The sequence below is a fragment of the Punica granatum genome, chromosome 2 (genome assembly GCF_007655135.1).
Source record: "Punica granatum isolate Tunisia-2019 chromosome 2, ASM765513v2, whole genome shotgun sequence".
In the NCBI taxonomy this organism is placed as follows: Eukaryota; Viridiplantae; Streptophyta; class Magnoliopsida; order Myrtales; family Lythraceae; genus Punica; species Punica granatum.
In genome coordinates, this window is record NC_045128.1 from 33,923,159 (window position 1) to 33,939,901 (window position 16,743).

The 16,743-nt window shown below is 41.3% G+C and overlaps 3 protein-coding genes across 3 annotated transcripts; 1 reads left to right on the forward strand and 2 right to left on the reverse strand.

The window, feature by feature from the left end:
- The first annotated feature begins 1,609 nt into the window (after positions 1 to 1,609).
- LOC116197308 (protein tesmin/TSO1-like CXC 2) lies at positions 1,610 to 6,360 on the forward strand. The gene is made up of 10 exons (XM_031527405.1): positions 1,610 to 1,848; positions 2,847 to 3,007; positions 3,103 to 3,757; positions 4,157 to 4,608; positions 4,702 to 4,776; positions 4,929 to 5,109; positions 5,196 to 5,291; positions 5,378 to 5,444; positions 5,551 to 5,710; positions 5,815 to 6,360. The coding sequence occupies exons 1-10, from the start codon at positions 1,783 to 1,785 to the stop codon at positions 6,173 to 6,175; spliced, it is 2,274 nt and encodes a 757-aa protein (XP_031383265.1). The 5' UTR covers positions 1,610 to 1,782; the 3' UTR covers positions 6,176 to 6,360.
- An 871-nt stretch (positions 6,361 to 7,231) lies between these two features.
- On the reverse strand, positions 7,232 to 9,452 carry LOC116198027 (40S ribosomal protein S3a). The gene is made up of 7 exons (XM_031528327.1): positions 9,295 to 9,452; positions 9,130 to 9,177; positions 8,894 to 8,999; positions 8,301 to 8,438; positions 8,016 to 8,201; positions 7,650 to 7,850; positions 7,232 to 7,510 (listed from the first exon to the last, which is right to left on the reverse strand). The coding sequence occupies exons 1-7, from the start codon at positions 9,303 to 9,305 to the stop codon at positions 7,415 to 7,417; spliced, it is 786 nt and encodes a 261-aa protein (XP_031384187.1). The 5' UTR covers positions 9,306 to 9,452; the 3' UTR covers positions 7,232 to 7,414.
- Positions 9,453 to 10,435: 983 nt separating this feature from the next.
- LOC116194214 (protein IQ-DOMAIN 14-like) lies at positions 10,436 to 13,187 on the reverse strand. Its single transcript, XM_031522971.1, has 4 exons — positions 12,442 to 13,187; positions 11,832 to 12,068; positions 11,057 to 11,731; positions 10,436 to 10,939 (listed from the first exon to the last, which is right to left on the reverse strand). The coding sequence occupies exons 1-4, from the start codon at positions 12,898 to 12,900 to the stop codon at positions 10,886 to 10,888; spliced, it is 1,425 nt and encodes a 474-aa protein (XP_031378831.1). The 5' UTR covers positions 12,901 to 13,187; the 3' UTR covers positions 10,436 to 10,885.
- Positions 13,188 to 16,743: the final 3,556 nt, after the last annotated feature.

The following is a 16,743-nucleotide window of genomic DNA, read 5'->3' on the forward strand; positions in this document are numbered from 1 at the left end:
CATAAATTCGACCAAAGACGACTATACTTTATACGACCCTTTATAATTGGTCGGGAGATGGATCGCCAGACCTAAATGTGAGTTGCCCCAGATACCTTTTCTTGCAGCGTATGATCACCATTCACCACTCACCATGCTATTCTCTCGTTTTGCCCTTTCTTGCCTGGTCAAAGGTTCTTTGTGGCAACATGATTTTCTTTATCAAATTAATTAATAAGATTATCTCAGCTACATAATATATACCTTTGGGGGGGGGGGGGGGGGGGGGGGGGGGGGGGGGGGGGGGGGGGGGGCAGCAGAGCTATTGACAATGGCATTGAGGATACTATGTAAGAAGTCCTCTCTATAGCTACGTACATTTGTTACGCTCAATGCAGAATAATCAAGATTCATCTTTATCGAATTTTAGAAATATTAAACCTCAATTCATATATATAAAAAGATACCTCAGTTTTTTTTTTTCAGTTACAGATACCTTAGCCTCTTTGCATCCCGACTTATTCGACATCTCCTATACACAATAACTCGTAATACCATGTAAGTTAAAACTTTGCAACATTTGAAACAACAAGGAGCCCAAGGCACAACATTTTATTTATGGTCAATGCACGTAACCGATCACTCCACAATAGAAGGGCAATTTGTAGCATTTTTTAGGGTTAATTGCTTAATAAAACATAATTTTTTTTACATTTTATCGATTCTAATATAATTTTTTTATTGACCTAAAAATATACGAACTATTAATTTGATATCAATTTTAGTGCGCCTCAACTTTTTCATTAATTTAAACGAGAACCTATGGTCACACTCTTCGATCGAGGTAGTTGAGGTTGTCGAAGACCTTATAGGGGCGGCGGTGGGCCCCGATAAGGCCCTCATTGCCAGAATTTGAAAAAAAAGAAGAAGTAAAATCGAGAAAAGAATGAAGAAGTAGATGGTGTATTTTTCATCGGCAGCCACCATTCCTCTAATTGGGGTTACCGAAAACCTTTGTCGTCATGAGCAACCCTGATTGAACTTGTCGTCGAGGCTTACCGATCGAAAAAAATAAAAGCCGTGATAAGATTGATATCAAATTAATAATTTATGTATTTTTAGATCAAGAAAAAAAAATCATATTATAATTTATAAATTGTGAAAAGTTTGCGTCCTTATGAAGGCAATAACTCTTTTTTAAATCTACAATTTACAGTTACAATGTACTTTGCAATTGGATAGAGTAAAAAAAAGTTTTTTTTTTTTTGGTTTGATCGGCAGAATCGGTCAGAAACAACGGACAACGTACGTTACCACATAAACAATGAAAAAAAACAGAAGAAAACGTAAGACGACAGGGGCATTACTTCGCACTGTTCTTTTCTGGGTAAGAAAATTAAGCTCCACCCATAGCCAGTTACATCTTCCAGAGAGAGAGAGAGAAGATTAAAGATTTTTCCTTGTTTTATCTTAATTTAAAGTCGCTGTGAAAATAAAGAAATTGCAGAAATTACAAGACAAAGGAGGAGGCAGAGGGAGAGGGAGACAGCTGTGGGTAGCGTGGTGTGGTGGTCTGGTCGAAGGTGGGGTCGGGTCGGGTCCATAAAAAAGGGAGGTTTGGGTTTATCCCCACGAGAAAATCTGCCAAGTTTTCCCGCTCCATTCTTGAAAATCTCTCTCCCTCTCTTCCCCCTTCATTTGGCTTTTGCCCTAGAGAGAGAGAGAGAGAGAGAGTGAGTGAGAGTGAGATGAACGAAGCGAAGTGAAGAGAGAGAGACAGAGACATGCGGAGGAGCTTCTTCCATGGAAATGGATACTCCAGAGAGGACCCAGATCGCTTCATCCTCCACTCCCATCTCTAAGTTTGAGGTACGTTACGCACCCCCAACTTGCATAGCATCACCCCATGATCTCTTCTTTGACTAAGCACTTCTTCCTCTGTCAATTCTGAGGTGGGCTTTGGGTTTTACAAGCTGGTTTTGAAGCAGCTTCTTTGTGTTCGTTCTCTTCACTTCACTCCTTTATTTGGGGCCAACCCTGATTTCGAACTGAGGTTTGGGATTTCTTTACTTAATTGTGTCGTTCGCGGTGAAGGGCACCCTCGAGAACGAGGATTTTTTTTTTTTTTTTTGAGGGAAATAATCTGCTTCCGGCATTTGCTTGCTGTTTGGGTTAATCCTAATTTTGGAGCGAGATTTGGTTGTTCTTTACTTAATTGTAGCGTTCGGGAGCAAAGGGTCCCCTGATTGAGTGAAAATTTCTGATTTTGACTACCCTTTACTTCAGTCAAGTGCACCCTTGATTTGCTTCCGAACTGGACTGTTCTTGATTTTCAAGTGGGAATTGGACCTTCTTTTGCTTAATTGACTCCGAAAGGGAGCAGTCAGCAGGCAGACATTTCTCTGCATGTTCTTGATTTGTTCTCTCTGGGTCAGCATAAATTGTTTTTGGAAAAATTTTGGTTGACTGTCGGTCAATTGGACAACTGGTGAGGTGGGAAAGTTTTTTCCTTCAGTTCAGGAGACCTTCTGTCGGATTGAGATAATCAAGTATTCTGGGAATTTCCTATGACACCGGTTATCAGATCTCACATTTGAGCACAATATTGAAGGATCAGATGAAGCTGTCATTTGTCTGTCAGTTGCATCTGAATCGATTCGATCTGGGTCAATTTTCGGATTTTTTGTCTTACAGGGGTTAGGTTCGTGCACATTTTTGTGGTATATATGCATTCTACTTCGATGATAATATTACATGCTGTTGGATCTGATGATTCATGAATTCACGATGGTTTGTCATGGAACACTGCTCTTATCGAGCTAGTTTTTCTTCTGAGCGATGTCTAAACTTTGCTTGGCCGCTTGCAGGATTCTCCGGTGTTTAATTACATCAACAATCTGTCCCCTATCAAACCCGTTAAGTCCACCCACATCACTCAGACATTCAGCTCTCTTACCTTTGCATCCCTTCCCTCCATTTTCACTTCTCCTCATGTCAGCTCTCACAAGGAATCAAGGTTCCTCAGAAGGTACAAGAGCAAGAGACCGGATTTGCTTAATTTAATCAAGCAAAAGATTATTTTTTCTGTATCTTGAGTGGATAATGAATCTCTTTTTTCTTCAGGCACCAGAGCCTGGATTCATCGAAACTGAAAAGTCCTGGAAATGCGGAGAAAGCAAGTACCAATGAAGGGGCTGAGGCTGAGCTTCGGGAGAATTTCGATGCTGGAATTTCCATTGCATCAGCTTCCGCTGAGCAACTCAGTGAACACACCGAGTTTGCAATCGAACTGCCGCGGACCTTAAAGTATGATTGCGGCAGCCCAGATTGTGGCCCTACTGAGGAGGCGGGCATTCAAGGGGCCGATAGTATCAATCAGCTTGAAGGGGAAGCGGATCCCGGGAACAAGCAAACAGATCCAGGATGTGACTGGGAGAGTCTGGTCTCGGAAACTGCAGACCTACTCATCTTCAGTTCCCCAAACGATGCCGAGGCCTTTCGAGGGATCTTTCACAAGTCGCCGGGTCTCGGGACAGGAATAGGTGCTTCTCTATCTTCAACTTTGCTTCAAAGTAATATGACCGATGTACAGAAAATGCAACTCTTGTTCCAAATTGCTCCGGGTGAACACCCTGAAATGGGAGATGCTTTGGAGAATATAGAAATGAAGCATACTCAGGAGGATCTTGGAAGTGATGATTTAGAGAGTATGGGGATCTACCCGAGTGATGGTTGCGAGAATGAGGCAGCACCCCATGGCCCTTTTGCAGATACGAAGGTAAAATATCTAATACATTTGCAATCATGGGCTGACAATTTATGACTGGACAATGTAGTCAAACTCATACAGTACTTATGGAGGGAAAACTGAACCGACCATGAGACGAACTTGTTAAGCTGAAAAGCAACATAATCAAAACCGGGTTGAAGATATATCAGCTTACATTTTCCAGAAAATTGTTTACTTATCTTGCATGATTAAAGGAATGTATGTGAATCACAACTTGACAAAATTGTAACACCATAAACAGCAAATTTCCAAATAGAAGACTTGCCATTGAGTTAGGTTTGTGACCTTATTCATTAGCTTAATCAACTACCATTATTTTGCCAATTATAATAATCTTATCTTGATATCTTGACCTAACGAATGGTCCACTGTGATTTTTGTGCTCAGCCTGTCTCGAATTTGCACCGTGGCATGAGGAGGCGCTGCCTAGATTTCGAGATGGCAGGAGCTCATCCCCACAGAAGCTTACCTGACAGTTCTAGCTATTCATCCTCATTATCTCATTCCAAAGACAAGATGGCCTCAAAGAATCTTCAGCTTGCTTCCGTCAATAATAAGCGAGGAGGTGAATCTTCCAGACACGTTTTACCTGGGATAGGTCTGCATTTGAATTCTTTGGCTTCAGCAAAGGACTATAAAGCCATCAAGCGCGATACTCTGTCCTCTGAAACCCAAGTGTCGAATATCCATGGTCAAGAATTGCTTCCTCAACCTATGAATTCGACTGCTTCTGATAAAGAAGCTGATGAAAGTGGGAACATTCCCACAGAAGATACTTCAAAAGCACTAGTGCTACTGAGCCCTGAAGAGCTGAATCCTAGTAGCCCTCGAAAGAAGAGGCATGTGGAGTTAGAAATCTAATTCCCTTTCACGTTTTGATTCATGTCTTTTACCTTTTCCTTTTATTTATAAGACAAGTGTTTGATCTGCAGGCGTAGAGTCGAGCATAGTGGAGAAGCTGAGGCCTGCAAGCGGTGCAACTGCAAGAAATCAAAATGTTTGAAGCTGTAAGTTCTTACATTCCCTTGCACCAATCAAATGGTCAATCAAACAAAGTCTTTCTATTTTGGCTGAAAGACGAAGTAATCTCACTGGCAGGCTTTGAGTTGAGTATAATCTCTAGTGCCTTAAATTTGAAATATCGACTGCTTCCTTGCAGTTACTGTGAATGCTTCGCCGCTGGTGTCTACTGCATCGAACCGTGTGCTTGCCAAGACTGCTTCAACAAACCCATTCACGAAGATACTGTTCTTGCAACTCGGAAACAGATCGAGTCACGAAACCCATTAGCATTTGCTCCTAAAGTGATCAGAGGCTCCGATTCTATCACCGAGCTTGGGGTAAGATATTGGTCACCCTCTTTATCTCAGTAAACCTCACTAAGGCAATATTCCAAAACTCAGTCTCTGTTGTTCCTCCTTTTCAGGATGATACCATGAAAACACCAGCTTCAGCACGACATAAGAGAGGATGTAACTGCAAGAAGTCGAGCTGCTTGAAGAAATACTGTGAATGTTATCAGGTTTCTTTCTCCATTCTGGTTGTCTCATCGAGATTTGGTTCTTTGCAAACTTTCTTTTCAATAAAGGGCTCCTTTTGTTTCTGAAGGGTGGTGTTGGGTGCTCCATCAACTGCCGGTGTGAAGGATGTAAGAATGCGTTTGGTACAAAAGACGGTAAGCAACACGTGTTTGTGTTTGTTTCCATATTAGACTCATCCAATTCTACCTGTAATTCTCGTGAACCTAGTTCATATCTCTGGCTGCCATTTCTAAAATCCAGGATCAGTTCTAGGTGGAGCAGAGTGTGAACCTGAAGAGGAAGAAACAGAAAAATTTGAAAAGACTGGGCTTGATGTGATTCCATTGAAAACCGAACACCCAAGGAGTGAGGAGCAGATTCCCTCTGCTGTTCTTCCTAGCACACCGTCGGGGCTTTCCAGGTAAAGGCTTGTGATGAAGTCCCTAGTTTCTTTGTGAAATATAAAGGTACTGTATTCACGACGCAAGCTCCTTGATGCCAATTCATGAATGAAATTTTGTGCAGACCTCCAGTTCAGATGGCATTTCCTCCATCGAAGGGTAAGCCCCCACGATCATCTTTCCTGACTACAATTGGATCGTCGTACATACTGAATGCCGCCCAAAAAATGGGAAAGACTGAGTTTCTACTGCCTCCCCCGCCCAAGTTTGAGAAGCCACCTCCGCAGCCCAACACCGAAGATGAGATGCCAGAAATTCTAAGAGGCAGCACAACTCCAACTGCGAGCATAAAGACGGCCTCTCCCAACCGCAAGAGGGTATCTCCTCCTCATGGAGAGTTCGGTTCCTCACCGAGCCTGAGGAGCGGCAGGAGATTGATCCTGCAATCCATCCCTTCTTTTCCTTCTCTCACTTCCCAGCATTAGATAAGGACGCCTGATCTTCGGATGAAGATCATTTCTTGGTTGCTCTTAGTTTTGCTGTGTAAGGACCTTCATTTAGGCGAAGATGTCAAGTTTGTGTATCTGTAAAATAAAGTCAGGGTTGTATCGTGTTCTCTTGATAATTACCTGTTATACTAATATCATCTCAAGCTACTTCGGCCACAAAATCAGCAGATTTTCCCTTAAGCTTTTCTCACGGTCCAGATTCATCGTAATTTCTTCACTCAGCTCTCGATATCATTTTAAGGTTACTGGAGAAATCTATGGGTCTAATAAGGATAGGAAAGAGGAATTAAGGGCGTGTAAAATTTATATAATGATAGGAAAAAGGAATTTAGGATTTATGAAATTCATATAAATGAGAATCGAGAATCGTATTCAAAACTTTAAAGGTTATTGGAGAAATCCATGGGGGAAAAAAGAATTAAGGTTATTGGAGAAATTTATGGGGGGAAAAAGAATTAAGGGTGCGTGAAATTCATATAATAGTAGAAAAAAGGAATTTAGGATTTATGAAATTCATATAAATGAGGGTCAAGAATCGTATCCAAAACTTCTTGATTTTGCATTGAGAACAACGGTCAATTCTCACATGGGATGTAATTTATGGAACACTATGTACCGATCTTACTCCTATAGCTTTCATGTTTCAGCTTTAGGTGTCCCAGACAACACTCAAATGTACAATATAACTACCTACTCACATCTTCATTTTCAATTCTATCACAAGTGATTCCATCTATTACATGATTCACAATATTATCGCTGATGACCCGAAAAGCTCTTAATCAACACAGTAACTCCTGATATCTTCAATCAGAATTCCTGATATCTTCAATCGGACAAACTCACTGCTATGGACAACAAAAGAATTCGAAAGGTTGGAAACATGAGCAAGAGTACCAATTAACTAGATATGACATCCTGGGAGAACGTCTGGACATATACGAGTCTTTCAACAGGTAAAGTGCATAGCCGTATTCTCGAATGATTTATTTGAACTTGATCGAAGAGTCAAATATTTAAAGAAGATTCATGTCGAAAACTACAAAACTGCTAATGAAGAGAACAAAACATCTCATTATAGTCGACAAAAACCATGCATGATATCTGTTGGCTAAAACAACATATATTCTGTCAGGTTTATAACTAGATAAAGCCTCCAAAGAGAAAAATTGAACAAGATCATCAAAACTAAGAGAACCGAAAAACCCTGCCCCTTTAGGCCCCAATAACTTCAGTGGTTGCCTCGGCTATGGTCTCATCAGCAGGCCTGTCCACCTTCACACCTACATCTTCCGAGTAGTCACCATGAACCTGACACAATAAACCAACATGCGAAAATACATTAGATTTGCACTCAATTAGCTAAGACCACGATTTCAGAGGATTAAATTGCAGATAAAGCTTCCCTATTAGTCAGCAAAAGCTAAGGGACATAGAGAGAGCGTCCAACCTCCATGAGCTTCCCAAGGTCAAACTTAGGAGCCTTCAAGATCTTCACTTTCCTAATGAACACATTCTGCAGAGGGTAGATGCCGCTTGTTGCCTTCTCAATTTCCTTCCCAATCATCTCGGGAATAAACTTGCGGACCAACTCCTTCAGATCACACGAAGTGGCCTGGTTGACCATGATTTCCCTCATCTTACGACGGATCTGGAAGATAGCTCATGATTCAGAATACATGGGTACCCGAGGAACACCGATAAGAAAATAATAGCACATTAGCATAATACCACCCAGTCTATTGAAACATCATAAGAACCTGAACTGTAACACTAACTAGATAAAGACATCTAGATATGGTGTCTGTGAAATAACCTGTCTGATCTGACTGGACTGCGCATAACAGGTCCTCTTGACCTGGTTCGGGCGTCTCTTGGTGAAGCCAATGCAGAACATCCTCAGAGTGTAATTGTCAGTTGTCTTGACATCAACGTGGGCTTCAATCAGAGTTTGCCACTTCCTCACCAAGGACCTTAACTTATCTGTGGTAAAGTCCATACCCTAATCAATCCAAAATAGGAAAACTTATGAGTCAACCTCATGAATCATCATAAATAAAAAATGGCAGAAACAAGTATTATCCCATAGGATACAACTTACCCAGAAGTTAGTTAAAACATTTCTTCCCTGAACATCCTCAGCTCTGAGCCGAATCTTCCTGTAGGCATGATCCTCATCACCCTGGAGATCAGCCAATGATACCTCAAACACTCGATGTTTGAGTCCCTCGGAAGCGATCTGGAATAATCACAGCAGCTGATATTAGTATATGAATGAACAGACACCATACAAGCATTCTGCTCCCATGTACCAACATTTGAGCAATTGAGAACGATCCTATACGTGCAAAATATACAAAATGCAGCTGAAGGCAGTGAACTTATATCCACAGCTCTAACTTCCAATGTTACATTATTTTACCAACCTAAACTAAAACCTTTGATCATTCTAGCTCAACCCGGAAAGTCTAACCAAAGAATGGCAACAATCCTATTCACTCTCCTCCTGCTCCCTCCATTTCTCTCCAATCCAAAGTAAAGGTCTAAAGGTAGAGACTTTACAGGAGCTAATACAGATTTACTCAAAAACACAGATCCAGCCACTCAAAGCTCCGATATTTCCTACTATAAACAATCAATTGAGTAGGAAAACACACACAATACCAAAAGCAGCAGACTGAATAAAGCAAGTACCTTGGTACCCTGAGTACGAGTGACGAGGGTCTTGCCCACATTCTTCACTGAGAAGACTGACGGGGCCTTGATGTCGTACCAGTCCTTCTTGGCGAAGGGATCAGCTCTGCAGAACCATCAAGAAGCACAAAATCAAACCAGAGCCGGAGAAACACGCGGAAGGCAAATTAACCAAAAATGGAACTCATAACAGATTATTCGGATCCATTTCATCGAGATTAGGTGTAAACACTCACGCCTTCTTCTTGCCTCCCTTCTTCCCCTTGGAGATCCTCTTGTTCTTACTGCACCATTACAGACAGAGAACAATCAGAGCTCAATTCGACAGCTAGCATTTCAACGCGGACAAAACCAGCAGCTGCACAGAGAGAGAGAGAGAGATAGGGGATGAGAGAGAGTACCCGACGGCCATGGCTGGAGGAGATGAGGGTTTCCTCTCACAGCGGAGGGTGTCAAAGGAAGCAGACGGCTCTGAGCAAACCCTCGCACACTAGAGAAACCCTAGCTATCTCAGTGCCGCTCAATATAAGGGGTGCGATTCTCTGCTCCATTAGGGTTGTACTTTCGGTTAAGTGGTGATTTCAGCTCAACTCCAGGGGTAATATGGTCCAATCAGATCATGGCCCCAATCAAAGTAATATTACTTGGCATTTTTCGGCCCAATTCGATTTTTTGGGCCAAAAATTCGAATTAATTGAAGAGGGGGAAAAGAAATCATATCGAATAGTGATCAGCATAAATTTCACATTTCACTAATATGGATTAGTTCAAGCGGTTCGACGTTTATTTTTTCTAAATAATATCTCGGATTCGAGTCTTGTAAATGAAGAAAATAAACGTTATGAAAGCTTTAATTTTTAGTGGGCCGACCCTATTAGAACTAAGTTATCCATAACTATTGAATTTCCGAATACTATGGTACACACGAAAAAAAAAAGAAAAAAATTGCACATTCCATTTGATTGACAAAACTGGTTGTGTGTAGAAATATACTCTTTTGAAGGTTTGTTGTTCTTTAGGCTCAGCACGAAGTCCTTATCCTTGACAGAGTATGCGAGACGAGATTTCTCATAAATTTCGATGTTTCTTATGCAAATACTCGTCCCATCTCATCTAAAGAATTTTTATCCTCTTTACGATGAATCTTGCGTAAATTGCTTCTCTCATTTTCCATAATCATTCGGGATCCATTCGCGTGTAAGATGGACTTGCTTGGTTTCTCGACCGTTATAGCCCGAGTCACCGGTTGAAATACATAGCACACTGGAGGCATGATGTCAATTGCCATGAAAAAAGAAAGTCCCTCATCCCCTTTTGTTCCATGGAAAACTAGAACTCATAATGGAAATTTAATAATTACTTTAGGTGGATTATTGCTTATCCAATCTAATGGTCAAATTACTTGATCCAGGGTGGGCCGTCTTAAATTACTTAATTTAAAGTAATTAAATAATGATCGCTTAAGGTGATCGTACACTTAAAAAAATAAGAAGAAAAAAACTTACCCAAAAAAAAAGGGAAAATGTGTATTAGAGGTCAACATTTCTTCTACAATAAAATGCATTTTGATTATACGTTATCCTTGCACTGAGTCCCACTATATTACAAATCAAACTTAAAAAAAATAATCATCTATTAGACAAACAATTCAAGTGAACTGACCAAAATACACACATGAACTCTACATTTAGCGTGGAATCACTTTTAATAGTTTGCTTGGATTGCAGATTATGACGGGTTATAGAGGGATCCGTTATAGAGGATTATGGAGAGTTTCTATAAGAAGTTATATAGAAATTCTTCATAATTCACCACAACCCACCTCACTTTAATCCGCAATCCAAACAAGAAATTATATAAACTGAAGGATTAGAATCTTCCACGACCCACTCCAATTAGCTTCTTGGGAAGCACTCAAAGTTCCTATTGAATCCAATCTGCTTACTTGCTATAGCCTTCTAACCACTCTCTGTTGACTGCCCAGACATGAACTCAAACAGCCCGATGAGGAGGAGGAAGGCCCTTCTGGTTCCTACTTCCATTAGTCTGCATCAACAAATTAGAAAGAGAGAGGAGACCTTATCAATTTTCTTCGCATTTGATGCATATCAAATGGAAATGCTTTTCTCCGTGATCTTGGATTTATTAGTATAATGTACTCACCTCGTATGATGCGAGTGATCTGCAGTAGTTTATGGTCGTGAGCACCGTGCTGGTGGACCCACACTCGCTGTCCTTAAGGGACATGTTCGACTTATCGAGCTTGATTGACCATGGATACTGGTAGTTCTGAGCAGCCGACCCCACGTGGGAGGACGATCGTTGCATCCTGACAGCCCGGAGGACGTTCCTTCCCTCCATGGATGCCCTCCTCAAGCTCCGCTGCCTCTCGAAGTACTCTGGCCTCTGCTTCGGTGCGCTCTGGGACCGGGCCTTGGCCCGCGATGACTCTGTGTTGGCCATGTAGTTCGGGTAGAGCGGGTAGTCGTAGGATAAGGATTCGGCATAATCCGACTTGGGGAAGGAGAAGGGGACTCGTGAGGTGTCGACCTTGGCTAGGGCGGAGTAGCACTGGGGACTGCTCTGGACTGTGCCGAGAGAGTTGTAATCCTCAAAGTGGGCGCTGCAGGTTCTCGGGCTCATTTCCATGAGAGCTGATGGGGTCGGAGAAATCCGGTTGATTTCTTGTTTTGAGTATGCCGAGAATCTGTGATCAGGTTGTTCAGCCTGTGGGTGGTTGTTGGAATAGCTGCTTCGGCTCTTTGCGATTGGGGTCCTCAGTTCCCCGATATCCATTTCGACAATCTTTATGTTTTCCTCTGCTCCTTTGTCCATCTCCTAAGCATAGAAAAATGATCTCAGATCAGCTTAAGCCTTGACATCAGTTGCCGGATTTTCAGTGGTCTATATAAAACGCTAAGAAGACAGTGTAGTTTACGTGATTGACGTGTCTGAAGCGCTCATCCCTAGTGGATCTTCGATGGGTGGATGTCCTGGAATTGACAGATTTTGATTCCTCAATCATTCGGAGCCTCTGGACCCGAGCTTGAGTTTGGACAGTGACCAGAGCTTGCATACACCGGAGGGTAGCAGTGGCTTGTCTTCTCACCAGGTGACCCCTCACCAGTGCCTGCAGCTTCACTAGTCCTCTCAATGCCCGCAATGCCTTCCTCGCCTGCGATGACAATCGAAATGGACCACATTGTTTCAGGACCCTATAATTGCTTAGGACTATAAAATTCCTAGAGATCTTCAAGTGAGATTCACGTTCTGGTGGATTGCTTCATGTGACTAGACTTGTTGAGCCGTGCACCGATAACTTTTACACTCAGAATGCAAATAGATTTCTATCCACAAGACACTCAGGATTTATACTTTGCTCGGATCCCCGGAATGTCCTGAAGCAGTCTAGGATTTACTCAGAGCTTCCTAGGATCCTTAAACAATGACTAACTCTCAAAATTTCTCCGAACATCCTTTAATGTTATATGATAAGAGAACTGACTTCTATAATTACGACGCAACTCGACAGTAGCATTTGGAATTACCAGATAAGACCGGTAGGTTGACTGAATCCTTATGGCAGCAGCCTCCACCAGGGGGCTGGCATTTGGACTGGCTGCCTCTGTCAGCCGGATCACGGCTGCTGCCGCCTGGGCTGCTGCAACAGCTGCATCTGCTGCCACCGCTGTAGCTGCAGCCACAGCCAGAGCATGCTTCTTCTGCTCGCTCTCGGACTCCAATGCTCCATGGCGGGCCGACACAGATGAAGAGGCAGGCGTCTGCTCCAAGGCCGAGCTCGAGTCCTTAAGAGCAGCCGATGTGGCTGAGGACCGTTGGAAGCTCCACCTCCTCTTCTCCCTTGGGGTTGACGGGGCGAATGGGATAGGAGTTGTTCCGTTTTCTGCCAGCGCTGGCGCCGAGGATTGCTTGTTATTGTTCTTGTCCTTGTCTTTGTCCTTCTTCCTAGCCAAGAATTGCTTGAGCCATTTGCCTGGTTTCCCCATCTTCAGCTCTCCTTGTCAAAACCTTCTTCAGCTCTTCAAGATTGTCATGATACCAAGAAATGATTGAATTTTATAAAGGGATCTCTTCTCTTCTCTTCTATTCTCCCACCCTTTGGCTGTGTAGTTGAAGAGTAGTAGACAGAGAGTACAATGGACATTGAATGGTCTCTGTCTTGCTTATTACAACACATCACAAACACACCATTCTTCCCATATTGCTTATATTTTCATTTTTTTTTCTTTTTTTGGGGTTGACAGCCTATCTCTTACTATTCCATTGCCCCTCTGAGTCTCTCTCTCTTTCCCTATCATTAACTAATGTGTTCAGAGAAGAGAAGTATTTGTTCCTTTGCAGTGTCAATAGAAAAATACATTTGTCCTGTGAAAGAGAAAGTGGAGGAAGCTGCCTAAGTAAGCCACTCTCACTACACTCCTTATCTTGAGATCAATGGCAGAGATTCCTTGCCTCCCATTGAATTCTTTTAGGTTCCCCCATCTTTTGCCCACCAGTTGAAATTAGTATTATGACGTAATCATGTCCTCATGATTAAATTAAATCTCTAATAATGAAATACCGTATACAATTCCCATCTACGAAACTATTAATTTTCAAGGACTTGCGCTAATTAGACGTTGCTACATATAATTAACCGAGCATCTCAGAGAGTTTGCAAGCAACATAGAGCGTTCCGTGTAATGACTCATGTATTACTTTCCAAGATTTTGCAATCCTACACAACATAATCCTTACACCCGAGCATGTCTCGTATATATTTAGATCTTGAGCATCTATATGTTCTAGTCAGTGTCGTAACCTCGGTTAAAATATACTAGAAAACTTATCCTAAAGATTAATAAAGTGGGATGAAGATTAAATGGGGGTGTAAGGAAGGGGATCGGAGGACCATGTGAGAAGGGGTCAAGAACATGGCAGAATCCGTGTAAAATACTCATTTTTTAAAAAAAAAAAATTAGACGGATCGGGAAGGAGATGTGAAGTCCACTTGGAGATCCAATTTGGGGTCGACATGGAAGTATTATTTAATCAGAAGCTCAATCGGGAAGGAAGAGGAAGATCCCCTCCCCCTCGCCCTTGGGGTTTGGGCTAATGGCTTGTGAGGAACATGGGACCCATCGATTGTACTGCCAAACAGCTTCGCACGTGCCCCATTCCCTTGCCCTCTACTTTCCTTTGGGATCTGCGTCCTCTATCGTTCCATCAATCGCTAGACGAAATGTATCTTTTTTAGTGGAGGACCCGTCAATCCAATTCAATAATAGAAAATGATTCCCGTGACGTACCAATAGAACTTTTCCTAATTATGGAACTTTGCGTTAGCTATAGCAAGGAGATTCTAACACAAGAAGATTCATCTCTAAAACGATCGAGATTCCCATAAACCTGGGGACATGCTAGATCCACATATGGTTTAATCCTAGAATTCATTCATTATCCACCTCGTACAATCGTACTAATCCGCGTGGAGATAACATGTCTTTTGTTCTTTGTAACAATGTTGCAATACATTTACCTTGCCAGCCTAGTCGTTGGTAGCGACCTGAACCCTCCGGCTACGTTCGACCGTCGACTGCGCGTTGTTGTTTTATAAAAGACAGGCTAGGTGGGGTAGGAAGATAGGAGCCTTTATGTCCCCTGGACTTAGTGAGATACTGTTTTATGTGATGGAGACGACAGAATGAAGAGTGGTCGTTGGGAGGATGACAAAGCCACATAGTCATCCACATAATGGGAAGTATCTACGAATTTAATGGATTGTTTAGTTTGTGAATGTAATTTTAAAATCACAATTTTAATCTAATTCTATTCATAACAAAACAAAATAATTTATACAAAATCAAAGAGTGGGTTCCATTTATACTACTTTTTTTCATAACAAAACAAAATAATTCATACAAAATCAAACGGTGGACCCCATTTATACCACTCTTTTTCAAAATCAAAATCTAATTTTAAAATCTTACTATGAAACCAAACGCAGCATAAATTTGGCTAGAGAGACCATAAATAGACTTTGTGTGTCCTACGTCCGTTCTAGCAAGAGAGAGCCCACACTTAATTACCTTGGGAGGTACAATTGTGATGGTTGAGTCTTTGTTAGCAAAGTAAGTCAAGTCTCCCACCAATTACCAAAAAAATAAAAATAAAAATAAAGTCTCCCACCAGTCACATAACAATCTTCCCTAAGTCAAGTACCAAAAATTTGACAAACATATTCCGGAACAATTACAGTTGTTGATAGTTGTGATTTCAGTTTAAGGATAGTCATTAGTCTACACCAAAAAGTTATATTAGAGAAAAAGATTAAATCTAAGAAGCTATTCATTTTGGAGGAGAAATTACATGAGAAACCTTCCAAATTTTATTTGGGAGGATCAAAAATTAGTTGGAGCTCCGTACGATGCGTAAGTACCATAAATAAAGGAGTAGTTTGCGAGTTAAGGCCTACAAGAACAAGAAAAGAATGTGGCCTTCTTCTTAATTTGTCATTGACATTAATTAACTCACTAATCACTTGAAATTCACACCTTAAGATGTTAGATTGGGATAATGAAGATAAATTATCAACCCAATCTTTTTAGGAACTGTCAAGCTAGAGAGAGATCAGAGAGACACACAGACATGACAGGCAAAGATCCTTGAGACTTTGACAGCCATAATTTGTTTTCTTCAATTACTGTACCCATGAATATATATCTATCGGTTTCTTTTATTTTTATTTTTAAAAAAGATGTTATAACAATATTACGCACCAAAAAATGGCAGACCACTTAGCAATGAATAATTAATCCTGCTATGAATCCCATAAACTAATCGAGAAGCCTATTGGAAGTCAAGAATAAGAGAGTTAATCTCGTATCAGAAAATTGAGAATGTATCTCTGAATATATAAGATGATTGGATCATACGATCCTATTACTTCAAATTTTTGGATTGTACACGGACTCAGTCACTTGTAAACTTCGCTCGCGGTCGGTTGTGAAGGGTAAGGCATGTAGCATGTGATGGCAAATATGGAAAATCACAGTTCAGCACATGAAGACGAGTTTTGAAATTTTAAGAACATGAGTTAATCCTATATCGAAAATAATTGAAAAACAAAAATCTCTAGATATATCGGAAGATCCTCTTATCTATTTGGGCCGTACATGCATGGTATCATGTTAATCTCATACCCTCGTATCACAATCACCTCTTGACACCGAAAACGCACTATATCGACGAGAATGACAAAAGGGTAATTAAATTGTCTCGATATGCTCAGGGTAACGATAACCATATCACAACGGAAATTATAAAAGCATGCATGGGCATTGTTTGATCGAGAAATATCGAATCCATACATCAGACAAATGCTAACCCTACCGTCACAATCATCGTCCATGGCTTGTCTATAATAATAATACACCGAGGAGGAGCTATCGGGATTAAATTAGTTGTCAATCACGTGGAGTGTTTTATGTTTGTTTTAATCTCCATTAACTCCTCTTTGCCCCTACATATGTACCAAGGAGGCCCTCAGCTAGAACTCACTTGTACCACGCTGTCCTATTGCCCTAACGTTCTTAAAGATTGTAGCCGACACATCTTCTAATTATCCGATACATGTTGGACGCCTTTTCTCAAATTGCACCGATTCATTTCAATCTGGCATATATTGGCCGTGCCGGGCCTGGTCACTGAAGGGCTTTATTATATCATTCTTTATTTTTTATTTTTTTGCATAGATAAAATATAGCGTAGATATACATTTTTTTTCCCAAGAAAGTACAACATTAGTTGTAGAATCCTTTGCTAGTAAATTCCAAGAAGACCGCCTTCTG

What these genes read in the sequence shown, in the direction of transcription:
- LOC116197308 (XM_031527405.1), top strand. Translation starts at nt 1,783, where the DNA reads ATGGAAATGGATACTCCAGAGAGGACCCAGATCGCTTCATCCTCCACT. An exon ending in GCCCTTTTGCAGATACGAAG is followed by an intron (nt 3,758 to 4,156) that starts GTAAAATATCTA and finishes TTTTGTGCTCAG; the next exon opens with CCTGTCTCGAATTTGCACCG. An exon ending in ATTCTATCACCGAGCTTGGG is followed by an intron (nt 5,110 to 5,195) that starts GTAAGATATTGG and finishes CCTCCTTTTCAG; the next exon opens with GATGATACCATGAAAACACC.
- LOC116198027 (XM_031528327.1), bottom strand. An exon ending in ATGTTTTAACTAACTTCTGG is followed by an intron (nt 8,202 to 8,300) that starts GTAAGTTGTATC and finishes TGGATTGATTAG; the next exon opens with GGTATGGACTTTACCACAGA. An exon ending in ACCTTGGGAAGCTCATGGAG is followed by an intron (nt 7,511 to 7,649) that starts GTTGGACGCTCT and finishes TTATTGTGTCAG; the next exon opens with GTTCATGGTGACTACTCGGA.
- LOC116194214 (XM_031522971.1), bottom strand. Translation starts at nt 12,900, where the DNA reads ATGGGGAAACCAGGCAAATGGCTCAAGCAATTCTTGGCTAGGAAGAAG. An exon ending in CAACCTACCGGTCTTATCTG is followed by an intron (nt 12,069 to 12,441) that starts GTAATTCCAAAT and finishes TTGTCATCGCAG; the next exon opens with GCGAGGAAGGCATTGCGGGC. An exon ending in GCTTCAGACACGTCAATCAC is followed by an intron (nt 11,732 to 11,831) that starts GTAAACTACACT and finishes TTCTATGCTTAG; the next exon opens with GAGATGGACAAAGGAGCAGA.